Source organism: Gymnogyps californianus, chromosome 1 (genome assembly GCF_018139145.2).
Source record: "Gymnogyps californianus isolate 813 chromosome 1, ASM1813914v2, whole genome shotgun sequence".
Lineage (NCBI taxonomy): Eukaryota > Metazoa > Chordata > Aves > Accipitriformes > Cathartidae > Gymnogyps > Gymnogyps californianus.
Genome location: NC_059471.1, coordinates 131,023,203 through 131,035,444, shown reverse-complemented (window position 1 = coordinate 131,035,444; position 12,242 = coordinate 131,023,203). Strand labels below are relative to the sequence as shown.

The 12,242-nt window shown below is 42.6% G+C and overlaps 1 protein-coding gene across 1 annotated transcript in view; it reads left to right on the top strand.

Moving 5' to 3' along the window:
- The window catches only part of SPAG17 (sperm associated antigen 17), a 117,279-nt gene that overhangs the window by 103,594 nt on the left and 1,443 nt on the right, over positions 1–12,242 (top strand). The window contains exons 41-47 of the mRNA XM_050894300.1: positions 268–364; positions 1,664–1,762; positions 3,241–3,392; positions 3,882–4,048; positions 7,355–7,415; positions 9,856–10,000; positions 11,221–11,358. Of these exons, the coding sequence (XP_050750257.1) occupies positions 268–364; positions 1,664–1,762; positions 3,241–3,392; positions 3,882–4,048; positions 7,355–7,415; positions 9,856–10,000; positions 11,221–11,357 (858 nt within the window). The 3' untranslated portion in view covers position 11,358. The remainder of the gene's footprint in view (positions 1–267; positions 365–1,663; positions 1,763–3,240; positions 3,393–3,881; positions 4,049–7,354; positions 7,416–9,855; positions 10,001–11,220; positions 11,359–12,242) is intronic.

The following is a 12,242-nucleotide window of genomic DNA, read 5'->3' as shown; positions in this document are numbered from 1 at the left end:
GGCCTTGGGAACTTTCCTGTTGTAATCTCACCTGATAAATGCTTTAAGTGCATAAAGCATACTCAAAAATGTACTTTGGAATCTGAGGTATACTTACGTATATCTTTTTTATAGTTAACACTTTGGCTCTGCTTGTTTGTTTCCTTTGCACCCCTTTTTTTTTCTTTTTTTTTTTTTTTTTTTTTTGCCGGGGGGGGGGGTGTCTGCTGGGTTTTTTTCCCAGTGTTTAGTTGGGAGACCTAAGCCCTCTTTCTTACTTTTCTCTAGTTTCCTGATGTGGAAGCACTGTCTATGGAACTTCCTCCAGTTCAAAAAAAAGAAAGTGGGAATTACCCTCTAGAGACAATCAAAAAACCCAGTAGAGGTAATCTACCGTCTGGCAACATTTTAGTGTTGTCTTCATTGTTTTATCCAGTTGTCTCATTTCATATTGCAGTTAAATTTAAGATTACATTATCTGACCCCATGTATTCCCAGTCATTTTGACACATGAACTACTTGGACCACAATGGCTATATGTATTCTGATACATGAAACATACCCAGCAGCATTCCCTGACATTGAGATCCACCAGTATGGAGTAGGCTATGTAAATTCAGTCTCCCAAAACAAGATGGCCTTTTCCCTGGCCAAAACTTGTGTACCCAAGAGTGTTTCTGGGGAGACTGCTAAGTTGCACAGTCAGTATCATAGCAGTGTTCTAACAAGTATAGACTAGCATGTTCCAGTATCTGGGAGTGTTCCTGTTTAATCCACTAATATAAATGTGGTCTATGAGACGTCTATATTTAGCGTGTTAAAGGAGCCTTTGCAGACATCACTGAATGTGGAAGCACCATAGGCTTTGGATGCAAAGCTGAAGAGTTGTGCTATGAATGAGGGGTGGATGGATGCAAAATGCTCAAGAAAAACTTAAACGGAATAAACAATAGTTGGGGGTGGATGAGCAAGAACCGAGGAGGCCAAGTTTAGAAAAAGACTAGTATGACTGTAGGAAAAAAAATGGGAGATGGAATTCTGAAACTCAATGGTAAGAGGGGCAGCTTGGGGACTGGGGCAAAAGCGATATGGAATAGGAAACATGCAGGCTAAGGATAGTTTGGAGAATATAGGAGGAAAGCAGTGACTGGATGACAGGAAGCAGTGAAAGAGTGAACCATCATCTTAGGTTTGAGCTTTACAGCATTGAGAGGAATACTTCAGTTCTGTTTGAAAAGCAGCCCTGACAAGTTACTGAAATAATCTCATAGTGAGATTAAAAGTCATACACAGCAAAGAATCATATCAGGAAAGCAGTCCTCCATGGGGCTTTTTCAGACCCCCACTAATTCCTATATTTCCTCATTTTGCAATCACCATACTGCAATCACCAGAAGACCTGTGTTGGATTGTCCGTTAGCCCTTTATGACTTACTGCTCAGTTAGCCAGAGAACAAGAAATGACTAATCACAAGATATGCATTTTTGATCCCTGTTGCCCAGTGGAGCAAAATGTCCCATGCAGAATTTACCTAGCCTCTCATGTTTATGTAGACAGCTTTCAAAGATGGTCTAAATTAAAGTGCCAAAGACTTTGTGATTTTTTTTTTCCATGTGTTTTATGAAAATGATGATGATGATCATGAAACACAGTTGTCACAGTATTCCATTATTTTCCCTTTAGCATCTGAATGTCTCAATACTGTGAGTGATTCCTCACCTTCACCTGGTCTTCTGCTGCAGGCTTATTCCAAACAAAATGAAGGTTCCAGCAGCACAACAGGTAAAGCTGCCTTCCAGAATGTAGTTTGGAGCAGGTTAATATCTATCTTCTTATAACTTTTGCCAAATATTTACAATAGAAATTTAAGTCCACCTATCTCTGTTCAGCATTCTGAATATATCTGAATGCAAGACTGGCAGAAACGGAGAGAGGTATAAAACTAATGGGAGAGATTCCCTCCTTCACCCTGACTGCTATAACAACATGGGGATGACGGGGATGGTAGAATTGCAGACAAAGCCAAGAAGTAATTACTTAAAAAAAAAAAAAAAAAAAAAGTACAAGTCAATTTTTCCTGTTCATTAAGGCCTGTAACAGATGACTCTGTAACAGAGTTTGCTGTGGTTAAATGGTCTTTGCCATTTAAACATCCCCGTTCAGTTCTGCTTTCCTTGCTATGTCTACTGTCGTTCACTCTGTTGGTGCATCTGCTTGTGGTGACAGCCTTGGATGATCACCACTGGATAGCCACCAGTCTGCTTTAATTAGCTCCAACCTTTGGCTCTCACATAATGCCACACCAGCTGAGCTTTGGCAGTGCATACTCGCAAAATCTATCCTTGCATTCCATAGTTACAGCTTCCCTTCTCCCCTTCCTTTCCCTTCCACACATACTGGTACCCTTTTTTACTAGTAGGGCTCTGCAAGGGCTGTTACCTTCAAACTTGCTAAATTTCCTCTATTATTTATGTATAATCCATAGACTTCCTTTCGTCACCTACCCTGTGGCTCTGGAAGTACAGATTAGTACTTGACAATAAACTACATGAGTCTTAGGCTGTCAAGCAAAAGAAGTTGTATTTAGATTTAAGTTGCTCTGGCCATCCCTATGCTCAGTCTATCTCTATTAGGCAGTAGAGCACAGTTCAAATATGAAAAGATAGCTAAGATCATCTTAACCTGAGTCAGAAGCATACAGGTCATCCATATGAATGAATTGTTGCATTCAGGACAATAAATCCTGCTCAGAGACAGGGCATCCTAGTTGCTTGTGCTGGCAGAGCAGTACTGCTTTGGGGCCTGGACTGGAATTTGTTCTAATATGGACATACAGATTTGACTTGACCAGCCTGGGTGTTTCTGCACAACTGATCATTGCGCTGTGCAGGCATGCCTTTGGAATAGTAATGTCCTCAATTTTGATTTTAGTGCTTGGGGTTTTATACCTCCTCTTCTGTTTTTAATCACTTTCACAGGTGTTTATATCTTCATTGCGATTTTCCACTGAGACGCTTCTAACTCATTAGTTCTAATAATTACAGTACAACTTTGCTTATTAGTTAGATTTTAATTACTTGCTACTATTAGGGGATTTCTTAATGCCTTTCTTGACCTCTTAAATATGAGACCAATTCTTCTGTCCTTGTGCTAATGAAATGCTTTCATAGAAAATAAAAATCTTACCTGAACATGAACTTTAGGATTAGGCTGAATATGATGTTTAGTTTTTCATGCTTTTGGAAATCTTTCCTTTCCAGACTTAAACAAGGCTGCAAGATCACAAGAGACACCCTTTCAACATAAAGTTCACAGTCTGCTGGTGAATGCTGCAGGACAGCCAAGAAGAGAGAAAGTGAAATTACCATCATCCCTTCAGGGGAGAAAACCAAACTCCATACCAAATAAAAAGGTAAAATAACATCTTTTTTGTTAATATTAATCTCATCTCAGTCAGCTCTTTTGCATAAAATCTTCACTCTGGAGCAATACGGGAAGGTATTTTGAATCTGTTTACTGAAACATAGTGGTTGCAGTTTATCTGTAAGTTTGCTGGCAATTCTAAAAGTATTTTTCCTCTCAACTGCTAGGACAAACTTGTACGCCAAAAGCACAGTTCTACACCAGGCACCCACATGAAAGCTCTGATTTCCGAAAGAGCAGAGCTTCCCCTGTTCCCCCTGAGACATCTCAATGGCTTAATATGTCTGAAAACTCAAACCAGTATAAATTTGCAGACAATATTCAAAGTGCCTCTTCAGTTTTTACTCAAATTAGGATGTCTTTTTGTAATTCTGCAGGATGAGTGGACAGAGGTCAAATGTTGGTTAAGTAACTCTGAACCTAACTTGATGGCCACCAACTTTCTCTCTTGTCTGATATTTTAATTCTGTTTGCAAAGATAGAAGATCCTGTCGCAGGAAAGGTCAACACATCTTCTCTTGCAACAAGACAGCATCTTAGTGGCTTCCATCTCATTCCACCCAGAGTGATGCTTGGAGTGCTAAAGGAAGGCTGCACCTATGCAGCCACTGTGATCCTGAAGAATGTTGGTGTGAACTTCTCAAGGTTAGTTTGAATTTTTAGTACCTTGGTTTTTTAACTGTCCAAATATGCATTGCTTGTTAATTGTCAACCTTTTGATCTGATTAACATGAGATAACAAATGGTATTTTTCTATTTGGAATCATTTGATAATGACTGACTGGATAGAGGAGAGGAGATAACATGAGGAATACTTCAGCATTATTTGCATATTAGTGTTATTAGGAAGATGGAAAGCAGTAAGGAACAGCAGGTCCTGTATGCATAGTCCTGGCCATTGCAGATTATTTACTGGTTCTTATTGAACTTCTCAGGTTCAGGGACGAAAGTCTTTCATGGTAACCAGTATTACATTTGGCTTTGGGAATTGTTGCTGGATGGTGCAAGTCATACAATCTAAATGGGCACAGCTGTATTCAGGCAGACACATGTCTTTAGCTGCACTGAGAAGCAGCTCCAGTGATGACACTGGGAACAAGCAGAGGATGAGGATGAAATAAAGCATTTATTTGTGCACGCGTTTCCCTTAGTGTCACCCCTGTCAGTGCGTGGGACAAAATAGCACTGCACTGTGTTCCAATGGGGTGAGGATAAGTAAGTCCATTTCTAGGTCTGCAGTCCAGCAGATTGTCTCTCGTCCTGCGTGACAAATCACAGGAAATTATCATATTTACCCAGCTGTGGTTTAAAGAATATATAAATACAGTAAGAAAATGCCTGTGATTGCTCTTCTGTACTAGAATTCCCCTTTTGAGTGACTGCGCATATGTTTATTCAGTCACACCAGCACAGTTCCAGTGGCTTTACTTTGGCAGTATTCAGGCAGGTGTGCTTATGACCCCTGTCCTCCCAGGTGCCATACATGTGACAGAAAAGAGGGCAAAGCATATTCCTCCCACTCAGTTTGCTCAACTGCGCTTGCCTTAGCTGTGCTATATGTACCTTGCTTTTTAGCTTAAAGGAGAGCCTGCAACAAGAGTCTCTAAGTCCTTACAGCTTCTGGACCACCTCGATAAAACACCTAAGGTGTTTAACACTTCAAAATACCTTCATTCGAATGGTTATAATCCCACCAGATGGTTTCAAGAATTGCAGTACTTGGTGGGAAGCCTTCATTTCAGATGGCTCAAAAGCCCCAAAGCCAAAACCAAGCTTTTTAAATTCCTGTGTTCTAAGATAGCTATTCCCACCAAAGTTTTCTAATGTCAGCCTCTCACTCCCACCTATCCTCGATTACCTCCTGCAGCAGTTCTTAGTTTATTTAGCAGTTAACTGAAAGCTGCTATTTAGGCCAGTCTCATCCATTTGTCCGAATGGACAGTTTTATACTGTTCTTCCAGAAACTTAGAGTAAGCCAGGCTTGGACAATTCCTGTTATATGGGCCTTTTTTCTGCTAGACACACAGGTGCCAGGAGAGGGAGGATAACTGGAAGCATGGAAATAAATGTCCTACTGTCATGTTGGTCTAGGTCATTCAAAAGCTGGTTCCTCCTCTTAGCACTGGTGATAAATAGTCTTTGGTTTTTCCTGCAACATTAGCACTGGTTAATGAAAACAGTAAGGAGGGTATTCATTAAACATTCTTGGGCTTGAGTGTGCAAGTCTCATGGCCCCGATGTGCTGCAGCTTCTGGATGCTGTTTCTTTGGAGCACTCTTCACATGAGCAAGCACCTGCCAAACTTCCCTTTTCTGGATGCAGGTGACCTACAGTTTGATGTCCTCTTTAAAAAGAGAGTCAAGAGAGGTGTCACAGTGACACTGTCTCAGCATTCACAGTCAGTGACAGTAAAGTCACCTTTAGTGTGGTACCGCAGTGCTGGAATGAAGTAAACATTTATGTCTGACATTTGTTGTTCCTCCTCCTCGGGTAGCTAATAATCATGAAAAGAGGAGCTCACAGGATACTTACCCTGCTGGGATCATCATGATCTCTTGTGAGTACTCAGCCAGATAGGCACTTTAGAAATCTGTTCAAGACCAGCCGAGAGACTACTGTACAGCTTGTTCCATCAGGATGGATGGCAGAGATGATTTTTTTTTTTAAATAAGTCTGGTTAGATATGGCCTCAAAGAGACATTTTTTCCTTTAATGCACATTTAAGCGTCATGGCGCATGCCATGATACATCAGCAGATCACATACCGACATCCTAGAGCTCAAGATGTGCGCATTACTTCCCCCCCTCAGGGCACTATATGTAGGCAGTCAAGGAAAATACCACCTTGATTCTGATAAATCCAGCTTATCTTTAAGCCTTTTAATTGATGCTTTGAGAGGAGAGCTAAGTGGCTAGCTGCTGAATGACAGCAGAACATGCTGAGGGCAGGGGTAGGGCCAATGGTGGGCAATTCTGAGCTGTGTCTGCCTCATGCTGAAGTCAAAACTTTTCCATGACAGGGTCAGTAGTTATCTATGTGCCTTCCAAACTGTCCATACCATAGCCTGAACTTGCTGGGACATCCTGACAAAAATCAAGTCCAGTTTCTCATAACAGACAGCACTCCAGAGAAAGCGCAGGAATTCTGAGAGCCACTTTATAAGTCTGCCAGAGCTTTCCATAAGATGGAGCCACATACTAGGAATGCGTCTTCTACTGCTTTTCCTTTAACAGCTTCTGGTGCAAGTGCATGCTAGTAACTGTTCTTTAGGTGGAAAAGAAAACCACAGGATAAAGTCCAGAGCCATGCAAAAGTAGAGGTCGTATCTGCTCTAATGATCTTTAGAGATCTTAACAGTGGAAGTTCCGTGCACAAAAGGACTGCACAGATGTGAAACGATCAGTGAGAAACAAAGACGTGAAACTACTGCCTTAGTGGGTAGCATGAAATTAAAGATTTAGATGAAATTTATACCAGTATCATGCCTTCTGCAATAGAATAATATCAACATTAAATAAATAAATAAATAAATAAAATTAAATACACTAAAGACATTAAATAAAGATGGTAAAGGACTTCTGAGTGTGCAACACACAGGTGTTTGTCAAGAAGATGTAATTTGTACTTCAGCTTCCGTTGTGTATGCAGGCTTAGAATGCTGATGTTTCACATTCTGTTGTAAGGAACAGGTAGTGTAATGAGCTCTTTGGAGACTTACTTTGGCCCATTAATCTGCTCCTTTGGGTTTTTTTGTTAGAAACCTGAGCCTTGGCGAGAAGCCCAGGAAAACCGCTGTAGCCCAAGTTGTACATTGTGACGGGAAGGATGAGCTAACAAATTCTGCTGTCATTTGTACAAGTAGAGGAAGAGCAGACAGCCTGCTTCCCAGCAGTGCCTTCTGTCTGCCTGAAACAGTTTCTGGCAAACTGATTCTCTTCTCTTTCTGACAGGTTTCGGGTGAAGCAACCACCTCCGCACACAGGACTGAGAGTGATGTACACACCAGGACCTGTAGGTTACACAGAAGATCTTTTGTTTTTTGCTAGACTCAGCTGGCCCTCAGGCCATCTAGGGGTCCTCTTGCACCAGCTGTCTGGGAATAGAGCTGGCAGGGGACATGATTTGTTTGAAGTTATTTGAAGTGATGCTGCCTTCCACTGTCTCTCTGCTGCCTTCAACCAAGCACCCCATGCGCTCTGAGTCTCAGAGCCTGCGCCAGAATGCAGAGGGATAAACATGTTAAGTTCAGTGGAAAGCAGCAGGTCAAGCACTGAGGTTAAAGAGAGCTTTTTTGAAGCAAACGGGATACTCCACCACTACCTCTGAGATTCCCCATCGTTTAGGGTATTTGTTATATCTGCTGTGTCTTACGCCTAGACTTTTATCTCCTGTCCTCATACCTTCAAGAGTTGAACTTAGTAAACTCTTGCCTCAACCATTTCTTCTCCTGCTTGCAACTATTCTCCACCTTAAGTCTTTTATCTAGCAAAGCACCATAGCATGTGGAATTGTCCCATTAAGTAGGAAGCATTCATGATTTCTGCTTTTGTTCAGTCTCTCTCTTCACCTGCGTGTTGTATCTGAATAAATATTGTGCTGGCCAGTATCCCCACAGCATCCAGGTAATACCAGACAATATCCTTGCCAATGCTTTTACAGGCATGGAATCAAGAAGCAATGACTTGTGCAAGGAGGCGGTGCCAGAATGCAAGTTAAACCTCCTAGTCCAGAGCCATAGCCATAACTCAGTACTTAAAATCATACAATAGTTTGGGTTGGAAGGGACCTTTAAAGGTCATCTAGTCCAACCTCCCCTGCAATGAGCAGGGACATTTTCAACTAGATCAGGTTGCTTAGAGCCCCATCCAATCTGACCTTGAATGTTTCCAGGGATGGGGCATCTACCACCTCTCTGGGCAACCTGTTCCAGTGTTTTACCACCCTCATCGTAAAAAATTTCTTCCTTATATCTAGTCTAAATCTACCCTCTTTTAGTTTAAAACCATTACCCCTTGTCCTATTGCAACAGGCCCTACTAAAAAGTTTGTCCCCATCTTTCTTAGAAGCCCCCTTTAAGTATTGAAAGGCACAATAAGGTCTCCCCAGAGCCTTCTCTTCTCTAAGCTGAATGACCCCAACTCTCTCAGCCTTTCTCCATAGGAGAGGTGTTCCATCCCTCTGATCATTTTTGTGGCCCTCCTCTGGTCCCGCTCCGACAAACATGTCCATGTCTTTCCTGTCCTGAGGGCCCCAGAGCTGGACGCAGTACTCCAGGTGGGGTCTCACCAGAGCGGAGTAGAGGGGCAGAATCACCTCCCTCTACCTGCTGGCCACGCTTCTTTTGATGCAGCCCAGGATATGGTTGGACTTCTGGGCTGTGAGTGCACATTGTCAGCTCATGTCCAGCTTTTCATCCACTAGTACCCACAAGTCCTTCTCAGCAGGAGTGCTCTCAATCCCTTCATCCCCCAGCCTGTATTGATACTGGGGGTTGCCCTGACCCAGGTGCAGGTCCTTGCACTTGGCCTTGTTGAACCTCATGAGGTTCACACAGGCCCACTTCTCAAGCCTGTCCAGGTCCCTCTGGATGGCATCCCGTCCCTCAGGCACGTCAACCGCACCGCTCAGCTTGGTGTTGTCTGCAAACTTGCTGAGGGCACACTTGATCCCACTGTCTGTCATTGATGAAGATATTAAACAGTACTGGTACCAATATGGGCCCCTGAGGGACACCACTTGTCACCGATCTCCATCACGACATTGAGCCATTGACCACAACTCTCTGGATGCGACCATCCAACCAATTCCTCATCCACTGAACAATCCATCCATCAAATCCGTATCTCTCCAGTTTAGAGAGAAGGATGTTGTGGGGGACCATCTCAAAGGCCTTACAGAAGTCCAGATAGATGGCTGGAATAATTTCCATTCTCTTTTCCTCTCCACACATCTGTCCCTTTTCTCCCTACCTCTATGTTCTTTTTAGAATAGAATATTATATTTCAGTTGGAAGGGACCTACAACGACCATCCAGTCCAACTGCCTGACAACTTCAGCGCTGACCAAAAGTTAAAGCGTGGTATTAAGAGCATTGTCCAAATGCCTCTTAAACACTGACAGGCATGGGGCATCGATCACCTTTCTTTTTCGTTCTCTCCCAGCTGTCCCAATTCCCCTTTTCTCCCTGGAACCTAAAATGAAATTTAAGGGGAAAAAAAATGCAAATACCTGGCAGTTTTCTTTCAAACTGCAATGTGAAGAGACACTGTTTTGTACAGACCTTTCTAGTGAAACAGATACTGGGTAACTGGCAAGCACAATCATGTGTGCTAGGTACCAAGTCTTTAATTTCATCAGACAACGCAGAACAAGAACCAGCTCCAAGGACTGCTAGAGGGGACTATGTATGAAACATGCACCTTACCTGTGAGTAATCCTCTGTCTCTCCTAGGTGGCAGCAGGCTTGCAGGTTGAACTGGAGATAGAGATTTTTGCCACGATAATTGGAGGGGAAGATACTGGTGGCCTTGAAGAAATTTCCTATGATATTGAAATATTAACAGAAACAGAGACTCTTCTTCTGCCTGTGAGAGCAAATATCCTTTGTTGTCTTACTTCCAAACCACACCTTCTAGCACCAACCCTGGGGACCGTCCACCTGTCAGGAGCCTTAAGCATCGTTTCCAGTGCAGACTGCTGAGGCAGCAAGCTTTACTGTCCTTTTCAGAACCACACAAATGGGTGTTTTCAAAAGCACAACAAATGAACAATTTAAGATTCTGATGCCAAAAGCAATTTACATCAGAGTAACAAGGTTTTCAAAAGTGGGAAAAGGAAGAATGGTAAGCTCAGAAAGATGTGGCTTTTAAAAAATAAATGAAAATAATAGGAACTCTTTCCCACCACCCCCAATGGAAATCCTTTATAACATTTTGGAACCTATAGTAGCATCTGATGGCACAGCCTCATGAGCAACAAAATCATGTATCATCCTGGATACTAAACAGATAAATGAGACAATCCCTGTGTCAGCAGAGACGCAAGCACAGAAGTGCATGAATGCTGTCAGGAATCAGCCCAGTGTGGGTTCAGTGGGCTTTTCAGTTGTTTAATTGAGGACAGAGGTAGAATAAAAGAAAACAACAAAGTCAGGAACTATTATTTCTCTTTCCCGTGTGCTCCAGAAACTATTATTTTTTAGATAAAATTACAGGCTCATTTTTTAAGGGCAAGTTCAGAAGAAACGGTGAAGTTCTGTTTGACTTTTAATCAAATTTACACTTAAAAGCCTGTGAGAAGAGGTCTTCTGGGAAGCTATAAAAGAAATAGCAAGGCAAGGTGTATCCAAACATGTCAGAAACTCCACTCCTGCTAAGGGCGACCCTTACCAAAGAAAGGAGAACTTCAGGGTCCTCCGAGACTGACCAGAGTACTAGCTAACAGCAACTCCACTGAGGCTTTATATGCTCTAGGAGTGACATTGAAACTCCCCAAATTTACTTCACAGTGACCCCAAAGAAGTCTTTCATGCCCTTTGTTGTGGAGCTGAGCTAGACATGACTGGTGGCATAGCAGCAAAACCAGCTCCTGCTCTGTTCCCACTCACCCAGTCCTCAGACACAGTTGCAGACCAGCCTCCAAAACATGTGCCCTTCCCCAATATTTTTACCTGGTCTTCAATCTTTGAGCTGAGGGCAGTAGTCCAGATTCAAGTTGTTTCACAGCCTTACTTCCAGAATTCATTTCAGCCTCCACACATATTATTTTAGTTACATAAATGTACAGAAATGGTTAGATCCTTAACATGATATTCCACCTGTGTTAACCAATGACATTTATGAGTGCCGCCCACAAGGATACCCCCAGGGTGGGATGGCAGCGACAGTCCGGGCGGTTCCTACAAGCCCCAAGCCGCGGTTCCGGATTACACTACCCCGAAAGCTTTCTAGTTAATGTAAGTACTGGATACAGTAATACCAGCTGTAAATTAAAGTACAGTTGTTTTACCTCCTCTTGGCTTCTGATCCACATTGTCAACAAACCTCATGCAACTGACAGCAAAGCTGTCATGCACACATCACAGACATGACGACCTGAGACAAGAAAAGGGAAGCACTGGGTGACATTAACCAAAGGACTCACTGCAAGAGATTTACAGATTACTACAACTGCTCAGCTCAGTGGAGGCACTCACAGCAGAGCCTCCCCAGTCCTGTCCCAAATCCTTCACTTAACTGTCTCCATATTAAACAAGTCCTTCAGCCTCCTGGCAGCAGGAGGCTGGATTTATTCCAGTTAAGCCCTAATAAATCAGCCTCTCTCTAACACTCTTCACTTTCTAAACCCAAGTCTTACTGCTGACCCTCTGACACTGACAGCAAGTCTAATAAGGGACAGGAGTCTTACAGATAGACAGAGCAACCTTAACATGACAAGTCCAAGCACACACAACCCTCTGCACATGTTGTTTCATACAGCACATTTCTGTAACCTTAGAGAATCAGACTATACAGAGAATGGATAAGTCTTCCCTGTGAACAAGAAAGCCTTATTGGGAATTTCTCCTCAAACCACCAGCCAACATGTTTAACATTAGGCTGGTGTTTCATCTCACCTATATCAACTCAGGCACTCTACCATACAATCGATGGTGACAGTTCATAAACAGGAACCCTATGGATGTTTCTTCTCTCCTCAGCTCAAGAATCCCCATTTGCCTCATATGTGTAACACTGACATCATCTTTTTCTTTCAACTTTAACATCTGTAAGTCTGCCATGTTATCTAACAAGTCAGTAAAGAAATCCCAGCTGTATCTCATTTCCTCTCCTCTGGAGA